Source organism: Desmodus rotundus, chromosome 6 (assembly GCF_022682495.2).
Source record: "Desmodus rotundus isolate HL8 chromosome 6, HLdesRot8A.1, whole genome shotgun sequence".
NCBI lineage: Eukaryota > Metazoa > Chordata > Mammalia > Chiroptera > Phyllostomidae > Desmodus > Desmodus rotundus.
In genome coordinates, this window is record NC_071392.1 from 137,357,620 (window position 1) to 137,383,955 (window position 26,336).

Consider the following 26,336-nt stretch of genomic DNA (forward strand, 5'->3'; position numbering starts at 1 on the left):
TGGAAGTATAGCAAGAGTGATCCTGAGAAAGTTCAAAGTTGGAGGAATCACACTACCTAATATCAAACTATATTATAAGGCCATAGTAATCAAAATAGCATGGTATTGGTATAAAAACAGACACATAGGTCAATGGAGCAAAATAGAGAGCCCAGAAATACACCCACACCTTTACAGTCAATTAATATTTGACAGAGGAAACAAGCACATAGAATAGGCTTCAGTAAATGGTGTTGGGAAAATTGGACAGATACATGCAGAAAAATGAAACTAGACCACCTTCTTACACCACACACAAGAATAAATTCAAAATGAATCAAAGATTTAAATGTTAAACACAGAAGCATAAAACTTGTAGAAGAAAACACAGACAGCAAAATTTTGGACACTGCTCATAGCAAGGAAAACATAAGAAAAAAAATAAACAAATGGGACTACATCAAACTAAAAAGTTTTTGCACAGCAAAGGAAATCATCAACAAGATAAAAAGACAACCCAAAGAATAGGAGAACATATCTGCCAATATATCTGATAAGGGATTAATATCCAAAATTTATGAAGAATTTACAAAACTCAACACCAGAAAAACAACCAATCCAATTAAAAAATTGGCAAAGAACCTGAATAGACACTTCTCCAAAGAGGACATACAGATGGCCAATAGACATATGAAAAGATGCTCAAAATCACTGATCATCAGAGAAATGCAAATTAAAACCACAATGAGAATAGCTATCATCAATAAATCAACAAACAACAAGTGTTGGTGAGGATGTGGAAAAAGGAGAACCCTTTTGCACTGTTGGTGGGAATGCAGACTGGTGCAGCCACTGTGGAAAGCATATGGAGATACCTCAAGAAATTAAAAATGGATCTGCCTTTCAACCCAGCGATCCCACTTCTGGGAATATCTATGAAAAAACCCAAAACACTAATTTGAAAGAACATAAACACCCCTAAGTTCATTGCAGCATTATTTACAATCACCAAGATATGGAAGCAGCCCAAATGTCCATCTGTAGATAAGTGGATAAAACAATTATGGGACATTTACACAATGGAATACTACTCAGCTGTAAAAAAGAAAATTTTACCTTTTGTGACAGTTTGGATGGACTTGGAGAACATTATGCTAAGTGAAATAAGCCAGTCAGAGAAAGACAAATACCATAAGATTTCATTCGTATGTAGAATCTAATGAACAAAATGAACTACCAAGGAAAATGGGGACAGACTCATAGATGGAGGGCTGGATGACAGCTGGGGGTGGGAGGAGGGTTCGGGGTATAGGGACTGAAAAGGAAAAAGGACTCATGGACATGGACAACAGTGTGGTGACTGCTGGGGGGAGAGGGGTATAAGGGGACTAAGTGGTAATGGAAAAAATACAATAAAGATTAAATTAAAAAATAAAACATGTTCTCTGACTTCTTCTAACCAGATTGCTATTCCTGTAAACTCTACTTGTGTAGATTATTCTCTCTGTGGCCTCATTTGTGAGTAGGAAGATTAATCTATAAAACTTTCAGACTGCTCTAATGGAAAGGGGATTTCAGTTGGTTCTAACAAATCTAAAAATATAGAAAGAAATCCACATGTAGAGAGAGATTTGAGAGATAAGCCATTGGTTAGAAAACTCAGAATTCCATATTTAAAAAAAACAATAAACCCACTTTTTGTGGCTATTCCAACTCCACCCATGCTTTTCCTCATATATAACCCCATACACACACTTTCAAATTATCCCTGCAAAGGATTTGACCCCAGATAGAAATGCAGTTATACACAAAGATAAAACCATTGTGACCGTCCCCATAACAGTAGCTCATTGTCAAAGAAAAATGAGGCAGTGCAGAATTTCCTAGTGGAAGTGACCGTGGTGGGTCTGGAGTTTGAAGACAAGCCCTTGCCTTGACTGCAGTGGTGACCTTGGTGAATCAGTAACACCTCTGGGCCTCTGTTGCTCAGTTTCATTATTTGAAAATGGGAATAACAACACCCACTTAGCAGACTTTGGCTATGTTAAAATCCTACTATAAAAAGCTCAGCACAGTGCTTGGAATATAGAAGATGCTCAAAGATGGTAAGTTTAAAAAGGGAGAAAAGAGAAAAAGGTAGGGAAGGGTGGTAACTTTAATGTCCAGAATAAAAGAAGAGTCACAGAAATGTCTTTAATAAATACACATCACAGAGAGAGAGAGGACACCTTGTGATCTTGGGGTAAAAGTGTCCTTTAGCATTTGCATTGCTCTTAGCTGAATCAACTTGCCAGCAGCTACCACTTACAATGCAAATTGAGCTTAGAGTCCTTCACACTAACTACACAGCAAAAACCCTTTGAGCTTTAAATAGAATACTGCAGTGTGGCATGGTCTGAGCACAAGCAAGAACAGTTCAGGGATAAACGGGAAGAAGATCTTGGAGAAAAAGAATCTGACATATCTGGGAAGGTAGGCAAAATGCAGAAATTATCAAAGGAGACAAAAAGAAAAGCAAAGTCTACAGAAGGACCAAGAGGCTCATTCCTCAGAAAGTGGGTTTAAGTTAACAAAGGAGAAGAGAACTTCGGGGGCGAGCCCCTAATAAAGTGGGTTTTAACAAAGAGTATTTTGACCTGGTGCTCTTTCCAGCTGCACCAGCACTTGTAAGATTTTCACCAGGAGAAGAGGGACTCTTACGCCTCTGGCCGGCATGACTGCATGAATGTCCCCTAAAATGAACAGATTAGGACCATAGAAGACTTCCTGCTCTACCCAACTCCTGCTTTTTACATTTTCTAAGTCTAAGAGACAGACAGAGACAGAGAAATATCTGAGAGGTTGATTTAGAAAGATTTCAGGAAGCTCTTTGCTTCACTTTTGATTATGTAAATCCAGATATTTCCTCCAGAATCAGTTTACAAAAATGCCATAAAATAGGAACAGAGATTAGGTAGTATCTAGGGCGCTGAAAGTAGGAAGGAATGAGATTTTTAACTCATTTCTTTTTCTGCAGATGACACCTCTACACACACGGCCCCAAACTGCCCATCTTACCAGCTCAGTAAGTTTCCTGCTCCTGTACTTGGAAGCACAATGCAATATACAAGACAGCACGAAGGGAGCCCTCTTTCTTTGTTGTCACAAACAGAAAAAGTGACCCCCGAAAAAGCCAACAGACCCAAGGCCACCTTCTTTCTTGGATGCCATGCTCAGACATGGAGCTAATCATATTCTACCTGGTAACTGAGCCAGTGACAAAGCACCAAGACTGAGGAAGAACATCTTACAGCCACCTGGTCATTATGCAAATAGAGAGTATCAGCAAGGACAGCACTTGGTATGGGGGAGGGACAGGATGAACATCTTAAAAGCCACCTCTAAGCTCCTGGAGGCCAGAGCTCACCCAACTCTGCTGGATCTGTCTAATACCATGGACACATCAGGCTTGCTGATCTCCAATCATAATGGTAAATAGAGAATATATTTTCAATAGTGATGGGCAGTCTTTTTATCTAAAACTTCCTGGGATATTTACAGAAGAAAATGATAGCGCTACCTCCAAGTTATGTTTTTTTTATTTCCTTCAGAACTTGAATTCTTGTACTTCCCCACAACATTTCTCTAGTAATCTTGATTTTTAAAATAATATAGAAATTTTAGCAGCCAAGAATAATGGTCTTAAATTAACATACCTTGCTACATTTTCCTAAAGCACTTTTACACACATTTCCTCGCGAGGATATGACCGTGTGATAATGCAACCATTTATATGAGCAGTTAAGGATAAAGGCCTACAGGGAAAAAATGAAAGCAAAAATACAAAAGTTTTGGTATTAAAAAAATTCCTCCACTCTATCCACACACAAAAGGTTCCACCTGCTGACTTTTCCCTGCCTGCCTGCACCGCACTCAGGCTAATATCAGAACAAGCAGGGAGAGAGACACACACATGACAATTTCACCTCCTGGCAAAGCTCAGCCTACTGAACCTTCTTCCTTTCTGCTGGCTGTTGATTCAGCAGAAACTACTGCTGCAGAATTCATAATGGTGATTTTTAAAGGCTCCACTGATCGCATTGCTCTCCCCACGTGTCAGGCTCATTTGCTCACCGCTGGGAACACCGTTTTCCCCACCACCTTTTCAATTCTTGCTAATGCACTTACAAGGGTGAAGGGCTTGCCCTTCTGCAAAGCGCCTTTTGGGGGGTTGATTGTCTGAACAGGTAAACCGGGCCAGAGAGATGAACCGGCAGGAAATGAAACCATGCCCTCCCTAGAGCCACTGAGAGAGAGAGGCATCATTCCACTCAGGGAGGGGAGGACCCCACGGTCTGTCTGGGCCCCTTCCTTCTTCTGTCCCCAAAGACCCCCTACAAACATCTTGGGGGAAGGGTCATCTGTCTTATGGGGGTCATTTTGCCAGTCGGGAGCCCCACCCCGAAAACCCTAATCCCCGAGGGCCATATTAACTCCCGTGGGCACCGGGTCCACCTGCTGCTGAACGCTGGGCTCGCCTCGTGGAGCCCGGATGGATGTGGGGCGCACCGGCGACCGCCCCTGCAAGCCAAGCCCCCGCCCCAGCCCTGGAGTAGTCTCCGTCACTACGCGCCCAGCAGCCAGCGGAGCACAGCTATCCGCAACTTGCGCCCGGCCCCAGCGGCGGAATGCGGCGGGGCTGGCGTTACCTTCGGTCGCATAGCTGTGGTCGCGCAGGAAACTGTTGTTGATTTTGCGGGTATCAATGTCCTCCTCCATTGACAGCAGGCTTACTTGCGTGGGAACCAGAAGCCGGCAGACAAGTATCCATGATCCCTCCCCGCAGCCAGTCTCACAGGAGAGGGGGGCAGGGGAGCCAGTGGGACTGCACCATGGTCCGAGCCTGAGGAGGAGACGGGGAGGCGGAGAGAAAAAAAAAATAAAAACGCGGCAATGGAGCTGTCACCTCCTCCACTCGGGATCTCCGAGACTGCAGCGGCTCCTCCTGTGGTGCGCTCACTCCAGCTCCAATTCCCAGCGAGGATGCTGCGCCTGCCTCCGGTGCCAAGATGCGCCGTGCCCCGAGGGGTCTGGTCCCGCCCGCCGCCCGAGAGGCGCTCACTCGCAGAGCTAGGGAGATGCCCAACAGGTTCCCCTCGTTGGCAGCCGCTCCGAAATGCAAAAAAGAGCCCTCCTCCCCTTGGGAGAGCACGCAGCCACGACAAAATGGTGCCTTTCTGGACCCGAGCTGCAGTGACGAGATGGCAGGGGCAGGATTCAGGCTGGCCCGGCCTAGGAGAGGGTGCTGGTCCCACGGGAGGGCGGCTCTGGCTGGTGGGGGAAAGGAAGCCGGTGGGGAGCTGGGCAGGGCACTGCGGCCGGCGCCAGCGCACTCACCCTCACACCCACACGCGCGCACTGGCAGCAGCTGCCGCTGCTCCTGCTGCAGGAGGCTGAAGGCGGCTGGTGCGTTAGAGGCGAGGCTCCTCCCAACCGCGTCACAGCCCTGGGACTCTTTCCCAGCAGCGGTTGCTCTCTGCTGCAGTGGGGCGCACGCAGCCGCGAACCAGCACCTGGACAGCCATCCGCTAGCTTGCAGGCTCAGGTGAAAAGGGTAGACGCACTCTTCCAACCTCCCTCCTCCCGCGCCACGCAGCTGAGGGCGGTGTTTACTCTGGCAGCCACAGCCCCTAGCTTGTAGCCTTTCCCCGACACCTGCGCTCCAGGACAGCAAAGAGAAGTGGGTTCTTAGGTAGGCAGGAAGTGGACATCCTGGTCCCTTTTGCTCACCCTTAGATGATGCATGCAGTCCCTTGGTAGAGTCAAAGGGCAAGGCCTAGGGTTCCAAGCCTCAAAAAGAGAAGACATAATGGAAAAAGAGCTGCTCAGCGCCTAGCTTAAGCCCTCTGTGCTAGGAATAGAAGAGGGAACAGGGACCAGAACTTTTCTGCCATCACAACTGACTACTTCATTCAAACAGAATCACAAACATCTAACTGTAGGCTTTTATGTCTACACAGGCAGAGAAATTCTGAAGGCTGAGTTATGTACGAATCTAGTCAACACAATCAGTCTGAACAAGTCCACTCCTAGCCCTTTGCACTTGGTTTTAGACAAAGCGCTGTAGGCCTTCCTGTGGCTTTTGCCTGTGAAAACAGGACACTGCATGGCCGGCTTACATTTTCTCTCAACACGCAGGCAGCCTGCAGCCCTTTGCCCACAGAGATCCACTGCCACCCTGAGGGAATTTCAAAGAGCCAGGGAATACGAAAGAGAGGCCTTTCTGCTTCAACTAGGAGGAAAACACCAAATTCCCTACTCCCTCCACCCCCATGTTTCTCCAAATTGCGAATTCTGTGTTTGAAAGAAAATTAGATCATTATTGTTATGAAACAAACAAACATTTATAAAGCAACCCAACTCACTAGAGAGCCTATTTGGGAAAGACATTTACCCGGTTCCCTCTTGTGGAAGGGATTCATTTCAGTGGGTGTCATTGCAGGAGGAAACATCAGCAAATGTCTTGCTCAGTTAAGCTCCACAAGTTTAGCTACATGAGCCCAGAGGGACCTGTGAGTTAATTATATACATACAATGCTTCAGCTAACACAATTAAGAAAGTATTTGAAGTTCAAAAAAATGGGAAAACAAGTCCTTAACTGAGGTTGGGAATTGCCATTAGATTTCCATGAAGAATAGATGCTTCTGGCAGGTGGAAAGTGGAATTGTCCCTTTCTCCAGAAAGTGACAGCATGTCTCTGGGAGGACACAATAGGAATATTTTTTGATACAATTTTTTGGAGTGAAAGGAAGTTTAGTGTACAAGAGATTCCCTGTTATTCTCATCTGGTGGTTAAGTCTTACATGTTTGTTTGACTTATTTGTTGAAAAGCCATCAATGAATTTCCAGTAACAGATGAAGACCGGTGTGAGTTGATTCAGTCCTCTTCAGCAGCAGTTGCTGAGCTGGGCTTTCCATGTGATAAGCTGCATCCATCACCAAGGCTCCAGCAGTCAGCTCAACTGGAGTTATACATAGAGTCTAGCTTCTCTTGCAGATTGTCATAATGAGGAATCGGGAAAAAAAGTGGAGGGAGAAAAAAGGTAAGTTCATCTCAGAGTGGTGAGGAAGCACTTTGCTTTCAATTGAAATGACCTTAAGTTGCAATAGGAAGCCATGGAAAAATAGTATGTGGGAAATCTCCCTCTTGTCTTCCTGGAACGTGGGCTAGATTGGAACAGAGCTGCATGGTCAGTCAGGTGAGCCCAGGCTGTGCCTGAGGAATCTTCCACTGTAACCACAGAGAGGAACATCCACTCCATCCATCAAGTGTCTGGGCTTACTGAATTTTCTCTCTTGTGTTTCCTGCCAAATTCTTCCTGCATTTATTCAACAGTACAGACGTTTAAAAAATTTTTCTTAAGACACAAGTTCTGGATTAGGTAGATGCCAGGGTTCCTATTTTGTGATCACACTTTTCTACTATGAACAATGAGGAACTAGCCCCTCCACCCACAACCAAGCAAAATAAAGCTGTTGCCTTGGTGTTTTAACACAATGATGCGTAGTAAAGGAGGCAAGAGGCTGGAGGAAGCCCTGGGCAATTGTGTGGGGGTAAGAGGACTACATAGACCATGGAAGACTGGCTTGCTAACCTGCTTTCTATCCCTCCAACATGTCAAGTTCTTTTTAAGGCTTTTGGTATTTGCACATGTCATTCCCTATACCCCTTCCTTGTGTTCCTGGCATTCTTCAGCTGAACTGCTTCTACTTCACTGAGGAATTCTCTGACAACACCATAGTCCCTTCCTCTTCCATATTTTCTGTCTCTTTGTCTTCTTCTTGGTTTTCTTCATGGAATGTTGCATTTTGCAATACTTGTTTCCTTATTATTGTCAATTACTTTCAATATATTTCTGATATTAAGTGTCTGGCATTTAGTAGATGTGCAATTATATTTGTTGAAGGGAGCCCTGGCCAATGTGGCTCTGGGTTGGAGCATCATCCCATAGATGGAAAGCTCACGGGTTTGATTCCCAGTTAGGGCACATACCCAGGTTGTGGCGCTTACAAGAGGCAGTTAATTGATGTTTCTCCCTCACATTGATGTTTCTTCCCTCTCTCCCTCCCTCCCTTCCCATCTCTCTAATATATAATATAATATATAATAATGTATATATATTATATATAATAAATGTATACATTTGCTGAATGAAGATACTATTTCTTCAATGAATGAGTAAATTACTAAATTTGTTCTGTAATATTTCAGTTCTATAGTTCTACCCTTACTAAAATGCTTGCCAAAAAAAAAAAACCCTAAAAACAAAACCTACCTGACAGCAAAACCTGTTGTGAGCCATTAATTTTCTAGCTTGTAACTCCTGTTCCTATTGAAATAATTGTTCCTACCCATTTTGTGTGCCTATGCACCAAAAATACTTACTGGGCACTTAGCGAGTGCCATGAGTTGTCCTATGTGCTGGGGATATGGTTAAAACAAAAGAGTTCCTTCCTTCACAGAACTTAAATCCTATTATCTGATTTTAATATATGCTTTCTTAGAAATATAACAAATGCATATGAATCAATAACTATAGCTCTATGTTACAATAGCATAGTGTTAACTGCCAAGGCTCCAATCTCAGGCAAAGCTGATTTTCTGCCACTTATTATGAATGTGAGCAAGTTATAAGATCTCCCTAACCATGTGGTTTTTTTTTTTTTTTAATCTATAAATTAGGGAGACAAATACGTCATGGAATTATTGTGAAGATTAAATGAGATAATGCTTGGAAAGAATACATTGCTGTTACTTGTTGAGTATTTACTGTCATCACCACCATCGACAGTGAACAAATATTTAAGCACCTACCATATTAGCAAATCAATGCATAAGATGTCTAGTCAACCTCTGCTCTATCATGGAACTTCGTGTCTAATTTACAGTTAATGTAAAGGGGTCCACAGGCTACAAAAGGATCAGCAGAGACTCTCTGAAAGGCTGACCTAATTTAGGCTTGTGCTTGATACAGAAAAGGCTAATTGTAAATACACAGCCTTCTTAAGTTACACAATTCAGCATGACAGCATGTGGACATATTCATTTTTATCACCCTTGTCATGGTCCCCTTCCCCCGTCACTCACCTATCCCCTTCCCCAAGTTAGGTTAGTGCTGCCTACCCTGGAACATTTGAGGTCATCCTGTCCAATTAGCACATTAAATATCTACAACTTTATTAAAACCCTTGACCCAAGCCAGTCTGGAGAGTCTTAATATAGATAGGCTTTAGGTGTCAGAGAGTCCTGGTTCGTGTCCCAGCTCAGGCACTGATGAATTTCATGACCTTTGGCAAGTAATTTAACATCTCTGAGCCTCTGTATTTGCAAAATGGAATGAAATAATAGGAACTACTTCATAGGGTTGTTGAGTGGCTTTGGAGACATGTAAGGAAAGTGCTTTCTTCAGGTTGGTCCCATTGCCAGGCCTCACTAAAATGTCACTTCTTCCTAGCAGTGGCTCATTGGGGTCTCCATGTGCAGAGAAATGGAGAGATACGCTACAAGTCAATCACTGTGAACAATCATGTGAACAAAAGTCACCTAGAAACCTAAGTTTTACTACCTATCAATCTGTCTTAATGAGCAGCTAGAAACTGGATGCAGGGAATTCTACCATTATGCAAAAAGCCCTGTGTCAGCCACAAAGTCCTGTGCAAATGGAAGGGATCAGGATTATCCTCACTTGATTTTCACATTTTGTATGTGCAGAACTAATCACGTTTCTCTACCAAGGAGTCACGTGGAATCCCTCTCTAGGATCACTAAGCACCGAATGCACACCTCTCTGGGTTGGCTTGTGTGCTGACTGCCCAGAGGGTGACCTCTTGAATTTCTAGTAACATCTGCTGTTCCTTTTTGTTATGTGACAACATGTAATACCACATGAGTGATCCTTGAATGTGACATTTAACCTAGGAAGAGGAAACAAAACATCTTGTCCTTAAGATAGTGTATTAATTTGAGACTCTGGACTCGTTGTGGATTTCATGTAGTAAAATGTCTCCTTGATAATCCAAGTAGAGCAACTTATGAAAATACACAGTGGTGTGCTAGAGCTGACATGTACTGGCTGCTGTGAGCCAATTGTGATGATTGTACACATTTCCCATTCTGCTTCGAGTGACATCATGTTGGTAGCTTAAAAACTGAAATCTGCCATAGTGACATAGTTCTAATATGGAAAAAAAAACCCTATAGAAATCAGAACTTTTTTTTTCTTAAGAGCTGGATGTTAAATGTTTACCAGCACACCAATAGAAACACATATGTATTTGCTGATACATGTTCCTGTTCATCCCTGTTATCGGTAGTTTCTTCCAATGTCATGACACTTAAGTCTCTCAAATTTCACTATCCAACCAAACTCAGCCATAATATTCAATAACTAAAATCCTGCCTTTACCATGAAGCTTCCCCATATCCATCAGAGGGAACCTGATGCCTTTGTTTGGTCCCTTTCAGGCTGGATATGAAATTGCCAGGGTAGACCTGTGAGTAATTGCTTCTAAAGGGATCCTAGGCCTGACAATGTAAGGAACGTTAGGTCTATGCCTACTGTCACTTTTTTTCCCAATCCTAATGTGAGGACATCTTTTCATTGACTTTAGAGAGAGAGGAAAGGAGAGAGAAAGAAACATTGATGGAAGAGAGAAACATCAATTGGTTGCCTCCCTATACACTGGGACCGGGGATCATATGCACCTGGGCTGGGGATGTAAGCTGTAACCTAGGCATGGGCACTGACTGGGGATCCAAACCACAGCCCTTTGGTTACTAGACGATGCGCCAACCAACTGAGCCACACTAGCCAGGGCTCAATGCCCACTCTTGACAGACCATTCTTTTCCACTGTTCAAGCTCCATTGTCACCCTACTTGTGCCCTTGATTTGCCTAAATGCAAAACAGAAACCTCCAGTGTGCCTGATTTCATGGACAGCTCTTCCACCTATCTGGTTTGGATACTGATGCAGTGGGAAAACAGGCGCAGAAATCCAAGAATCCCTGACCCTGAGAGGGAATAGACCCTTGTACCTTTTCTCATCAGCGGTTTTTGAATTAAATTTAGGCTCTCCTAACTCTGAATTATGTTTGTTAGGTTTAACAACATTGTCTAGTACTTGATTACATTTCTCAAAGTGAAATTTCAGTATAATTTAAACAGAAATATATGTATATATGTGTGTGTGTGTGTGTGTATATGTATATATATATATATATATATATACATATATATGGAAATGACTTCCACATTTCTTCAAAATGTGCCAAGAAGTAACACTTCCAGAGTTCATCCTAAGAAACCAATCATGGATGTGGGCAAAAATTTAGCCACAAAGCTATTTCTCAGAGCATTGTTAATGAGAATGAAAGCCTGAGAACAAACCAAATGTCTGACAATCGAATTGGCTAGGCAAAGTATGGTGTGTTTATATAAAGTAAAATTACTGAGCCTTTGATATAATATTAGTAGCTAACACTTGTTGAGATCTATTATGTACTAGGTACAGTGTAAAGGGTTTTAACTAGCATTATCTCATTTAATTCTAACAACAACAATTACAAGGTAAGTACCACTATTACCTCCATGTTACTGAGGCTAATATTTAGAAATAAGTAAATAATATACCCAAAACCAACCAAAGAGGAGCCTGGCTCTGTGTATGGATAGGGTATGTGCTGAGGTCGCAGCGGGATCTTTGGGAGTCATTTCCAAACCACCCACCGCTAGATTCTGACTCAACCCTCTTAGGAATGAATACCCTCTCAGTTGAAAACCACTGCTGCTCTGTTGGTGAGGATGTGGCAAAACTGGACCCCTCACACACTGGTCGTGGGATTGCCAAGTGGAGTGGTAGCACAGATAGTTTCACAGTTCCTCAAAATGTTAAACAGAGCTACTGGGTGACCCAGCTATTTCACTTCTAGGTATATGCCCAAGAGAATTGAAAGCACATATTTACACCACAACTTGTACACAAATATTTATAGCAACGTTATTCACAATAGCCCCAAAATGGAAACAACCCAACTATCTCTCATGTGACAGGTGGACGAACAAAATGTGATCTATCCATTGTATGATGTGCTATACATGAACCAAATGGTATATCCATTTATATCATATCATTGTTACATCATGAATTGTTCAGTTATGAAAGAGAATGAAGTACTGATACGTGCTACCAAATGGTTAAATTTTGAAAACATTATACTAAGTGAAAGAAGCCAGTCATAAAAGACTATATAATTCCATTTATCTGAAATGTTCAGAATGGGCAAATCCATAGAGACAAAAAGTAGATTAGTGGTTGCTCGGGGCTGGGCTGGAGGAATGGGAGTAACTGCTAATGAGTTTGGGATTTCTTTTGGGAGTGATAGAAAGGTTCTAAAATCGCATAAGGGCAACAGCTGCACAACCCTGAATATACTAAAGGCTGCTGCACTGAATACTTTAAAAGGATGACTTTTTATGGTCCAGTATCTCAACAAAGCTGGTATTAAAAATTAAAAGATCACTGCTATCATATTTACAATAGCCAAGCTATCAAAGCAACCCAAGTGACCATCAATAGACAGGTGAATAAAAAAACCTGTGGTACGTATATGCAATAGAAGATTACTTGGCCCATAAAAAAAAAAAGAAAGAAATCTTACCATTTGCAACAATGTGGATGGACCTAGAGGGTATTATGCTAAGTGAAATAGGTCAGTCAGAGAAAGACAAATACTATATGATTTCACTTATATGTGGAAGCTAAAGAACAAAATAAATGAACAAACACAATTGAAACAGACTCATAGTACTGAGAACAGACTGATGGTGGGGGGGGGGGGGGGCGCGGGGGCGGGGACCGGGTGAAAAAGGTGAAGGGACTAAGGACAAATTGGCAATTATAAAATAGTCACGGGGATGGAGAGTTCAGCATAGGGAATGTGTCAATATTGTTGTAATAAGTATGTACGGTGCCAGGTGGGTACTGGAAATATTGGGGAAACACGTTGTAAAGTATATGATGTCTAACCACTCTGCTGTTCACCTAAAACTAGTGCAATATAATATTGAATGTAAACGGTAATTGAAAAATATCAGTGCTATCATAAGCCACTATTACTTCTGGAAGTATGATATATCCTTGAGTTTTATTTAGTCCATAAAAAATTTAAAGGTATTATAAGGATAGATGTTCATGTTACATTGTTTAAAAGTCATAAAACAACATATAATGACTGGTCCCATTTTTTAGTTTAAAAAATGTGTGTAAAAATACTTGACAGTAGTTATGTGTGGTTTTTTGTTTCATATTTTTGTCAACTCTTTGAAATTTGGTGTGCATCTTAACCTTACAGCACCTCTCAATCTAAGAGGTGCAGCACCTCACATTTCTAGGGCTCAATAACAACACGTGTTTTGTAACTATAGCATAGAGCACAGGTAGCAAACACAAGGCCCGTGGGCCGAATCTGCCCCTCCACCTTGTTTGATCAGGCCAGCACCTTGTTTCTACCCAGCGGCAGTGCCCAGCTCCTTGCCCCTAGTTAAGGAGTAGTTACATTTATACAGTCCTAAAATTACATTCGTCCCTTTGAAGGCAACTGTGATGCTGTTGTAGCCCCCGGTGAAAATGAGTTTGACACCCCTGGCATAGAGGAACTATTCCAAATGTGTTACTTCATTCACAAAATGAGCTTTATCCAAGCTCTGTCAAAGAGAAAATTCCCATCTACTAAGGATTTGAATTAGATTCTAATGCTAAACCAAACTAAGCAACATTAATGTGCTGAACCTCATAACTATTTAAACACAAACTGAATGCAAAAACATATACAGATACACCAACATATATATATATATATATACACATATATATATATCACATATTATAGTAAATTTGAACTCAATCTGCATTTTGCCCTAAAACTGGTAAGCTGAATTAATGGAATTTAAAAAAAATCAAAATTCTAAAAATGCTAAGGTGACACCATATAACAATATATAATGGACAGGAAAAAAAATGTAGTTCAGTCACTGTAATGGTCACCACCCTAATAGGCCAACTGCTAGTTCAACACCTACCTATGGCTTTAATTCCAGCTAGAAGAAGAAGCCAGATAGTCAGATGTCATGGCCAAAAAATATATTTTTTCACAGCTGGGCATCTGTACTCTATTATGGCCATTAAAGGTGGAGAAATGTAAAGGTACAGTCATAGGAGTCTGCCTGTGAACTCTTATTAGTCTTTTAGATTAAAGAGTAGGATTTTATGGTCAGAGGGTAAGTGGGTAAATTTCTGAGAACTTACTGAATTAGAGGTACCACTGCCTTTCATACATGCCCGTGAAGAGTTTTGTGCATGCACTCGAGCACTCACTTTCTCCTAACGTCTTTTCTTCTCTAGTTCCCAGGCAGCACTCTTCCTGATTCTCCTGCTACCTCGATGCAGATGCATGCTTGTTCTCAGGCTCATTTGCTGGCTCTTCCTCACTGTTTGAACCTCTAAATATATAAGCAACCCAGATGTCAAAGGTCTCAGACTTTTCTATCCACAGTCACATCCACAGTGACCTCATCCAGTCTCACGGCTTGTCACTCACATGGGGACAAAACCCCACACTTGGACTTCCAGCACAAACCACTCCCCTGACCTCCAGACTAACATCACAGACAGCTGCCCAACATTTCACTGGGTATCTAACAAGGTATCTCAGTCCTTCATGCCACCCCCACCATACCTGCCCCAACTTCCTGTTCCTTGATTCCTCTCATTCTCCATATCCTTCCGATCCATCAGCATATCCTGCCATTTCTTAACTTCAAAATACATCTGGAGTCCAACCCCCTCCGTTGCTGTACCTACTATGCTCCAACTGCCATCACATCCTACCTTTGCTGCTTCAACAGATGCTAACCAGTGTCTGATCCCTCCTTCCAGCCCCCACAGAAGGGTTTCTAAGCCAGCAGGCATAATACTCCTTTTAAATGCAAATTGCTCAAAGTCCTTCATTGGCTTTCTACTCATTCAGAATAAAAGTTCCTTAAAATGCTGGAAAGATTTGGCTCTAGCTATAGCTCTGTGCTTATTTTTTTCCCACCTCCCACCTGTAGCATCTCCAACTCTTGTCTCAGCCTGATCCTCCCACCTCACGCAGAGATACAGTGGCATCCTTATTGTTTGCCAAGCACACCAGGACCTCTGAATGTGCTGTTCTCTCTGTCCCGAGTGCCTTCCTTGAGACAGCAGCATAGCTTAGTGCTTCCCCTCATTCAGGTGTCTGCTCCAGCTTTGACTTTCTGAGCTGCCTCCCTTCCCCACTCTGTATAAAATATAATAGCATTCCTCCCTCATCACTCCCCATCCCTGCACTGCCACCTGACAGTATGTGTTTATTTGGTTTGGTTTATTATGCCAGTAGAAGAGAATTTTCAAGCACACAGGAATGTTTTTGTTCCTTGCTGTATACCTGGCAGCTAGAACAGTGCCTGGCCCATATTGGTTACTCTACTGTACCTTTTGAAAGAATAAAGGAGTCAATGTGTGTTTGCTTAATAATGAAGATCACTCAGGAGAGAATCTTAACGAACAATAAACCTAGGTGGCTTGTTCATCCATTGGCCTTGCCCAAAATGAGGTCTGGCCTTTGCCCTAGGCTTCTGGGAGGTAATCTATGTCATACCTGATGACATTGCCCACACCAGAAAGACTATATAATTTAGGGTGGGGCCAGTTGACCTGAAGTCTAAGTTCAATCAAAAATGCCTACATAATGAAAGGCCAATAAAATCTCTGAACACCAGGCTCAGGTAAGCTTCCCCGGGTAGCAGTACTCTATGCACACTGTCACACATCAGTGCCGGGAGGATGATGTGTTCTAAAACAATGGAAAGTTCAAGTCTGGAACTCAGCCAGACTCTGCCCTATGCATCTCTGCCATTGGCTGACTTAGATCTCCCCGCTTTCCCTGTAATACACTGTAACCATGCATACAAAACTTTCTGTGTGTTCTGTGTCCCAGAGAGTTATTGAAACTGAGGGTAGGCTTGGAAGCTCCCAAGATTTATAGTTGATGTGAGAAGTGAGGACAGTATTGGGAATTCTTCCTTTAAACTTTGCAGTTTGGCTAACTCTGGTAATGCCAAATACACATCCAGCAAGGTTCAAATTGAAAGAGGGCTTAGACCTGGTTGGTGTGGCTCAGTGAAATGATCACCAGCCTATGAACCAAAGGGTCACCGCTTCCATTCCCAGTCAGGGCACATGCCTGGGTTGCAGACCAGGTCCACAGTAGGGGGTATGCGAGAGCCAACCACACATTGATGTTTCTCTCCCTCTCTTTCTCCCTTCCTTCCCTTCTCTCTAAAAATAAATAAATAAATAAAATCTTTTAAAAAATTAAAAGGGGGCTTAAAGATCATTAGGTCTAACTCATCATTTTGCTGATGAGGAAAATGAAGTCTAGGGAAAAAAATGCCCAGATCACCTGGTGATTTGTTGATAGTCCCATTGAGTGGACCCTGGTGATCTGGCTCCAATGCTCAGCCAGCTCCCTGACCCCATGACTCTACTCGACTTCTTTTAAAGAGGATAAATGGAAGGTTATTGAACCAGCAACCCTGTAGTTCACAGGCCGGTGATCAATCCACTGAGCCACAGCAGCCGGGGATTGGAAGGTTATTGGACAATTAAACATTTTAAAATACCACTTTTTCTTAAGAGGGTTATTGGACAATTAGGTTGGCTTAACTCCCTAGTATTTCAAGGTCAGTGTCAAGGGGAGAAATGACCATTCTCAAAAGTTGTGGGGGCCAGTCCTAGAAAAAAAAAGAGGTAACAGAGTTCCTCTCCTCCCCTTCATCTCCATCTTTTGCCCTGAGGTGGGCCAGGGCGAGTGCACAAGGGACTGTATCAGTCTCCCTGACCCGCAGCTGCAGAGATCTGGGAAGGAAGCCTTTTGTGATCACCGAAAATCAGCACAAATCATCCTCTCCCTACACCACCACATTCTGCCACTGTCTCCTTTGGAGGGAAACTTCTAAGTATAGGCAGGCACCTTTGAAAGCTACAGGGGATATCACATGGTAAACAGAGCCCACTGGGGGGAAAAGATTTTGACAAGTTCAAGGTACTATGCAAGCAAGTTTGCCACCCTGGCACTTACTATACTAGTGAGATAGGTTACAGAAGCCAGAATTCAAGAGCTATATGGACCTTGAACTTGTAAGCAAGGCTGTATGTATTTTAAAACTCAATAAATATTACTGGGATAAATGTAGAGTGAAATAATTATATTAAATATCCCTCAAGTAGAGAACTCTGTAATTTCTGTTTGGCATCTGAACAGTATTACGAGGGTGAACAAAGTATTATAACCCAAGTTTATGAAATTGCCTCTGAAAATTAGCATAGGTCTTGAGTAGCGATGTTAACATTTTAGGGTCACAGATACTTTTAAGAAATAGATGAAGGTTTTGCCCTGGCTGGTGTAGCTCAGTGGATTGATTGAGGGCTGCAAACGAAAGGGTCCCTGGTTCAATTCCCAGTTAGGGCATGTGCCTGGGTTGGGGGCCAGGTCTCCAGTGGGGGCCATGTGAGAGGCAACCACACACTGATGTTTCTCCCTCACTTTCTCTCTCCCTTCCCCTCTCTCTAAAAATAAGTAAATAAAAATAAAAAAAAAAGAAGTGGGAGGGACTAAAAAAAAAAAGAATTAGATGAAGGTTTTAGACTCTCTCCCCAGAAAACAAACAAAGTTTGGAGTACTTCCTGCCTCCAAATGCTGACTCATTGTGGCAGAAAAAGAAAGGGGGTGGGTTTTGGGTTTAATGGAAGACCTGGGACCAAAGAAAGGTTTGAAATATAATGTACAGTTAGAATTACAGTACCACCACTTCCCATGCATATTTTGATATGGAGAATCATAATAGCTATCACATACATAATACTTAATGATGTATTAGGTGGTGTAGGGAAAGCCACATGTAAGCTGCCTTTCTAAGATGGGTCAGTCAGATGTACTAGGCAAATGGCTAAAGGCATGAATTTTGAGAACCAGACTGAGTTCAAATCTTGGCTGTGATATTTCCTAGCTTTATGTTAGGCAACATTTTTAATTACTCTGTGCTTCAATTTCTTTTGCAAAGTTCTGATAATAACAGTATCTCCTTCATAGTATTGTTGTAAACATTTCCTGCATTAATATTTGTAACACATTGAAAGCAGTCCATGGTGTCTAACCCCCACACCATCAATGTTAGCTGTTGGTATCGGGGCTGCACACTGTCGTTTTTATGTGCTCTGTTGTTGCTCACATGGATGGTAGATTTGTTTACTTTCCAATTTCCATTCTTGAATTGTTTTGGCAGATCTGCTTTTTTTCTTATCCACCTCCATTTGAAAAAACCTAACTCAAAGACATGGTTCCATTACAAGGGGGTATGAAACTGTTTGCGTCATTAGGCTCATAATAAAGGCATATATTCATTCAACATCAAACATCTACTACCTGCCTACTATGTGCTTAGCTCTAGCCTTTGTAGGTACTGGTAAGGAACTTACAACTTAATTATAGAGCTAAATGCTCAAGTCAAGACCTCCCAGTCTACACAGAGCCTCAATCTACCTCCCAAGGTTTCCCTCCTTGCCAAGCATTCCTTTGCCTCTGGACCATACAGTAGTCTCCTTTCTCTGTAGGGGATACGTTCCAAGACTCTCCCTCAGTGGGTGCCTGAAACTTCAGATAGAACCGAACCTTATGCACACTAAGATTTTTCTATACATACAGACCTTTTCACTGAAAGGAAGCACTTTATGGCTTCTCTGGCATAACTGAGTTGCCAGCATCACTACTTGTGCATTTTGGGGCCATTAATAAGTAAAATAAGGGTTACAAGCACTGTGATACTGTGACAGTTGGTCTCATAACAGAGATGGCTCCTGAGTGACTAAAGGGTGGGAATTGTCTATAGTGCTGAGATGATGGACAAAAGGAAGTTTCACATCACCACCGTTTCCCAGTTTCTAATACAGTGCCTGACATATGAAATAAAATTCATTCAATGGATCCATGAATTAAAGACTCAGTGTTTCATCGGCAGTGTATCAGGTCCTTTCAGCAGTGTGTACATTGTAGGACTGAATAAGTAATAGCTGTCTGTAGAGACTAGAACTGATTTTCCTTCCCCAGTTTATGAATAGTTAACTAGTATGCTTGAAGTAAATACATTAATTCATTACTACAAATTTAGCAACATTTGCATATTTCCACACCACCTTGTAGTATGCCTATAGCTTCCCTTGAAACCAATGTGAATGTTGTCAAAAGAATCCCATCTCTGTCCAGCTTCTGGACCCATCTTATTAGGCAAATTAGGAGTTGCAAACTCCACCTTCACCATAGAAAAGGACAACTCTAACTTTTAGATTCCAATGTGCACATAATTGGGAGATGTCAAAACCTGTCATGTCACAGATTAGTCAGTGATTCTTCAATAAGTAATTACTGAAATGGCAAAATGAACAATTCTGAGGAGTCATTACTATTTGTCTATTCATTGGACTAAATAATATTGACTAGGTGATGGCCTGGCTCAGCATTCTAACATCCTCAGGGTTGAGCAAAATAGAATGAACTTATACAAAGGCAGACTGAGAGACATTAAGGAGAGCTAAGTCTAAGCCTTGTGGAATTACACAAACTTTGCTGTTTCTAGAAAGAAGTGCTCCCCCCGCCATATTTTTAAGAATATGGTAAGCAATGACATTATGTAGGCTGTTTGCCCCATAATCAAACCAGCTACCATTTGACGGGTGCTTACCAACTACCAGGCATTGTGCTTATTTCTTTAGATACAACTTAGTTGCCTCTCTCACAATGAACCCCACAAGGGAAGGATTATTACTATCACTTATTATTGAGGAAATCAAGACTTAGTGATGTTAAGAGCAAATAGAGCAAGTATCTTAGAGCAAGTAGAATGGATAGACCTGGATTTGAACCCAGTTTTACCTGAGTCTTAACCGACTAGTTACACTTAATATTCTACATAATGGTTCTACTTGATTTTCCCCTGGAAAGTTCTGTTCAAGGTCCTTTACCCAGTAAGTACATACTAAATACTTCTAAAAAGAACAGAACTATAATTCCCATAATTCTCTGAAAAATACCTAAACAGTCAGTAGAATGATTTTTCTCTCAAAATATTTGTTCAGATGAAATCATTCTATGATGGTGAGAATTTATAAAACTATAAAGAAATCCTTGGATATTTTTTGTTGAAAAAATGTTAAAGTCCATTTCTGTGTTTTTGGTGATTCACCTCTCTATTATTCAGAATATTATACACCTACACATCAAATAAAACTGAATATTCCAAGATTTAAAAGCATAAGAAGCAGTTGTCAATACCTCAAAGCACAGAAAATTGGTGTAATTGGGAAAAAGCAGGGGCTCAAACTGCCCAAGAAGGTAGCTTTTCTATTTGAAAACAAATTTCTAGGACATAGAAATAACCCAAGTAGGAGAGGCTGGCTTTGCCTCTTAAGAAGGTAATGGTCCTCCTTGATTTAGGACAAGCAGAAAAAGAAAATTAAGGGTACTAGTGAACTAGATATACATTGGTCATCTCTTTTCCCCAAGATCTCTTTAAAATGACAGTAAAGGAGCAAAGCAGATGTAACCTAACAGCAACGAAGAGAACATAAGGGCAGTTATTATGTGGACTATGGATTTCATGTGTTTCTGGGAGAAGACAAGTTGATGGGTGGATGTTGACAAATGAAGGGGAGAAATGATACAGCCAAAGAGAGTACTCATGTACCTGCAGACACCTGGAGAGGTTCAGGACTTAGAGACAGCTAAAATGACATGAGATGGGGACTACAAATGGAGAGGGTGCTAAAATGAAATCCATAGAAATATTGATTCACTTGCTGGTAATCCCCACTGTTTAACTCCTCTCTGTACCCCACCCAAGTATACAATAGAAGGTTCTTCTCTTTGCAAAAAAACCCCTATACAGTCTGGGGTAGATGATGGTGCTGAGTGTGGAGGTTGTGTCTCCAAAGTGAAGTGCTCTGAATTCTGACACTTAGAGATTCCAAAACGTAAAGTTATGTTCCTGCCTACTCATTCTACTATGCAACCAGCCAGTGATAAGCCCTATTGGTATTCATTTGACTCTTCTATTGATTCATTCTCACATATGACTGGGCAATGTAAAATAAGCTAGATGATTGAGTAAAATCTACAATGTTAAAAAAAGAACAGGATGAACAAAAACATACTGGGTGACAGATACAACTTTAAAAACATAAAAAAATAAATCCTAATTAGCACAAGCAGAAATATTTTAAAAATAATATTGCACCCCTACATATCAAGAACAAGATGCTTTACAAAGAAAGATGTAGAGAATAAGAAAGTCTCATGTAATTAAAAAATATGGCTAATTTGTTATCAAATCATTAGAAGGTTAAAAGATAGCATCTAGGAAATGGACCAATGCAACAGAGTAGAGAACCCAGAAATAAAACCGTGCACATATAGTCAACTAATTTTTGACAAAGGCATCAAGACTACACAATGGGGAAAGTATACTCTCTTTAATAAATGATATTAGAAAAACTGAATATCCACATACAACAAAATGAACTAGGACCCCTATCTTACACCATATATAAAAATGAACGAAAGTAGATTAAAGACCTAAACATAAGACCTGAAACTATAAAACTCTTAGAAGAAAACAGGGGAAAAGCTCCTTAACATTGATCTTGACAATGATTATTTTTTATATGACACAAAATCACAGGCAACGAAAGCAAAAATAGAAAAGTGGGACTACATAAAATGAAAAGGTTTATGCCTCACAAAAGAAACAACCAAAATGAAAAGGTGACATATGAAATGGGAGACAATATTTGCAAACAACATATTTGATGAGAGGATAATATCCAAAATATATAAGGAACTCATACCACTCAATAGCAAACTAACAAACAGTTCAATTAAAAATGAGCAAAGGACATGACTAAATATTTTTCCAAAGAGGACATACAAATGGCCTGCAGGTATATGACTATATCAATATCACTAATCAATGGGGAGATACAAATCAAACCATGGTGGTATATCACCTTGTACCTGTGAGGATGCCTATAATTAGAAAAGTCAAAATATAACAAATGTTGGTGAGGATGTGAGGGGAACCCCTGTACACTGTTGGTGGAAATGTAAATTGATAGAGCCACTATGGAAAACAGTATGAAGGCTCCTTACAAAATTAAAAATAGAACTACCATATGACCCAGCAATTCCACCTCTGGAAAGGAAATAAAGTCACTATCCTAAGAGATATTTGCACTCTCCACTTCATTACAGGATTATTCACAGTAGCCAGGATATGGAAACAAGTTAGTGTCTGTTGATGAGTAAATGGATAAAGAAGATATTTTTATGTGCATATTGAATAGAATATTGTTCATCCGTACAAAAGAAGGAAATCTTGCCATTTACAACATGGATAAACCTAGAGTACATTCTAAGTAAAATAAGCCAGATACAGAAAGACAAACACTGCATAATCTTGTATAGGAAAAATTTTTTAAAAAGTCAAATTCATAGTAACAAAGAATAGAAAGAACAGTGGTTACCAGAAACAGGAAAAAAAGGGGAGATATCATTCAAAGGGTAAAATTTTCAGTTTTAAGATGAACATGTTCTGGAGAACTATTGTGTAGCACAGTGGCTATAGTAGTTAATAATTAGGTATTGTATACTTGAAGTTTGCTAAAAGAGTTGATGCTAAGTATGCTCACAACATACATAAAGTAATTATGCAAGGTGGTGGATATGTTAATTAGTTTAATATTAGTTTGATTGTGGTAAGCATTGCACAATGTATATGTATACAAAAATCATTACATGGTATACCTTAAAAACATAAAATTATGCTAGCCATACCTCAATAAATCTGGAGGAAAAAAAGTAGGACAAAAAGATAAAATATTAAAGATAATAAAATTAATAAATTATTTTATAAGCTCAACAGCCAACTAATATAAATACCAGGAAGCTCCCTTTTAAATAGGAAATCAAAAAGAAATTATTAAATAAATACTTGAAGAAAATTTTCCCCAGTTGAAGAACAGGAGTCTTCCAATTGAAAGGACCCATTGGGTATCTATGTTAATTATTTTAAAAAGACTGACAAGTACATAATTACTGTGAATTTCCAGAACACCAAGGATAAAGGGAAGATCCTAAAAGTTTCCACGAAGAAAACACAGCCCATCTATGTAGCAATAACTTTCAGATCATCAATGCAATATTCTCTTCAGAAACAATCAAGCAACAATGTCAAATTTCCAAGAGAGAATGATTTTCAAATAAGAATTCTATACTATCAATTCAGTGACTGAAGGGCTGGGGAACCTAACATTTATTGAACTATGCCATTCTTTTGCTAGATACTCTACTGGAAACACCAGGATTTCTTAAAACAATATATTACTTTCACCATTCACCCAATGGCTGAGTCACTTGATATTCGTCTAGAATACATCACTGGTCCTTTGAACACACAAAGGCAGAGTAATATGTAGGATGAAGAAGCTGCAGTGTGGAAGCAGGGAGTGTCCTCCTTCGCTAGGTTTTGAGGCAAGGGGCAGGCTGTTGCCATTTGTGAAGGAGCATTGAGCTGTTGTTGCTAACTTGGCAACTTTCAAAGGTGAGTGTTCCAGTTGACGACATGGGTAAACATAATTGAAGAGATTTCAAAAATTGAGGCACATACAATTTTGAAGTAAAAAATGATCAAGAAGCTCCCATTAAAGACAGCTGGCTTATTGGTGCTAACTTAAAATGCAAACAAATTCAGACCAAAGCACAGATTCCCTTACATTTTACTGCCCTCTTTCTATTTTGACCTGTCTTCTGGATTCCATTTATTCACTCATGAAACAAATACACTTTGTATCTGAGAACCTTCCCTAGGCAATATGTCAACAACGATGCAAGAAATGCTAAGTCTGTGTCCTCATGAAATGTCCTGTCTATGAAGATAATGAACATGAAGTGGTGAGAGAAAAGAATGCACAGGGGGAGGGAGGCTGACTTGGATAGGATGATCAGAGAGAGGCTCTTAAGGAGGTAACTCTGCAGCCAGTTTGAAGGACCCAGCCATGTGAAGGGTTGGTGTGACGGGTACATGACAAGAAAGAGAATAATAGTGCAAATGCCCCAAGGTGGGAAACAGCTTGGAGGGTTCAAGACACTAAAATATTGAGCCAAAGTAATGGAAAAGGAGGGCACCCCAAGATGAAAGTGGAAAAATAATTAGAATTTAACACACTGGTCATGGAGGCTATTGGAAGAAATTAAAATAAAATCCAAGGTGTGATGAAAAACCACTGAAGAATGTAAAACATGGGAGGGACCTGAACTGATGTATGGTCTTGTGTTTTACCTGTTTAAGGACCTCATTGTGTGTGTGCTCAATTCTTTGTCAAAATACTTCCTAGGTCCCTCTATTAGTTAACGTTAGTATCAGTATCTTAACATTTTCAATTTTCTCACCCCCACATCCAAATGGCAACAGCATTCTATGAACTTTATTACAAAATGTCTCTCTAATCCTGCCAAGTTCTGGCTTTTATTACTGCTTATTTACTACAAGTAATAATAGCAATAGTACTATTGTATACCAACAACTAGTATAAATTCTAACACAGCACTTAGTTTGGAGCAGGCTTTGTTCTCTGCATTTCATACAAATGAACACATTTATTTTTTTACAAAATCCTAAGATGTCTCCAAATATACTATAGTACAATGCTTCTTCATTGGGTTCTTACTATTTGTCATTTTTCTGCTCTTTGCAATCTATTCCACCCACTTTATTGACAGACAAATCCCCACCCTCCACCAAAGCTCTTATCAAGATGAAGCCATCAATGGTTTCACAGTGCTTTCAGAACAATATCCAAAGTCCTTAATTAGTAATCACCTTCTCATAATCTGGTCCTACTCTACACATCCCTATTCGTACCCCACCTCTTCTGTCTACACAATAGATTTTTGCTACTTTGGAATAAATATATTTATAGTTACCCTAATACAGCAGTCTAGGCACCCCTAGGGGTCCCAGAAGTTCCTTTAATAGGATCCACAGATTAAAATGGTTTTCATCACACTAAGATTATAAGTGCCATTTTTATTCTTGTTCTCTCACAAGGGTACAGTAGTGTTTTCCAGAGGCTACATGGTGTGCGACATTGCTCCAGATTGAATGCAGATGTCTTCTATTAAGCCAGACATTGAAGAGATACACAAAAAGCATAAAGCATTACTACTCTTCTTACTTCTATTTTGGCAAAATAGAGTAATTTTTTCATAAAATATGCTTGAGGTTAATACATAATAGATTTATTGTTGTTATTTTAAAGTGAGTTAAATACTTCTAAAAACCTCTCAGTTTTAATGTCAAATAAAGTAAATATAAATAGATATTACCTACATAAAATAAAGCTTGTTGGGGTCCCCAATAACTTCTAAGGTTGTAAATGGGCCCTCTAATGCTTTAAAAGCAGATAGGATTGGATTGTAAATCCTGGAGATGCTCTTAACATTTGACCTTAGGAAAACTGAAGTTGCATCAGAATCCTCAGTTTCCTTAATAGCAAAAATGGGGATAATAATTATCAACCTTATGGGATAATAGAAGCAAAATGCTTGAGCCAGAGTTGCCACACAGTTACCCCACAATAAAAGGTAGAGGCTGCCAGTATCACGGTCAATGTAAGAATTAATTTTATTGCCATTTTCCAAATGTGCCCTGGCTTTCCTGTCCCTGAGTTGTTAGTGATGGTCTTGTCTCTTAGAGACTTCTTGGCCTAGTGAGAGCCAACTGCCATGGGATAATACTTTGTAGAATGAAGAGATAGCTCTCACTCTTCCTCTAGCCTAGTGTTTAGGCCAAAGGGATGATTCTCTCTGGGCACTCAACTCAGAATGGAGGCAGAAACAGAAAGACCAAAGCATTGTATTTGTTGTTTCTTAGTTTCTAACTAGAGTTTTATAACTTATAACAGGGATATTAATCTTAGAGTCTGGTGCCTGAGTGGAGAATAAAAAGGACTTTTGAAGATCAAAAGCTTGGCTTTAAATACTGAGCACCAATGCCTGGAAGACTGAAGGCTTGGCTTTTATTCTATAAGGAAGAAAGAAAGGGAAGAATGCAGGTTGATTGCATAAGAGCCTGATTATGAAAGGAGGCCAAAGTCTGGCCAAGTGTCAGGAAGCAGATAGATCAGAACGGC

The 26,336-nt window shown here is 40.6% G+C and overlaps 1 protein-coding gene across 5 annotated transcripts in view; it reads right to left on the reverse strand.

Annotated features, from left to right (window-relative positions):
• Positions 1-26,336, reverse strand: part of PPP2R2B (protein phosphatase 2 regulatory subunit Bbeta) — a 416,365-nt gene that overhangs the window by 264,866 nt on the left and 125,163 nt on the right. For 2 of the 5 annotated variants that reach the window (XM_045185064.3, XM_024576832.4), the window contains one exon: positions 4,668-4,861. The exons of 1 other annotated variant lie outside the window; for it this stretch is intronic. In XM_045185064.3, coding sequence (XP_045040999.1) covers positions 4,668-4,861 — 194 coding nt within the window. Of the gene's footprint in view, positions 1-4,667; positions 5,332-5,355; positions 5,549-26,336 lie in introns of those variants that run through there. 2 more of the 5 variants (XM_024576834.4, XM_045185066.3) reach the window with 2 other exon arrangements.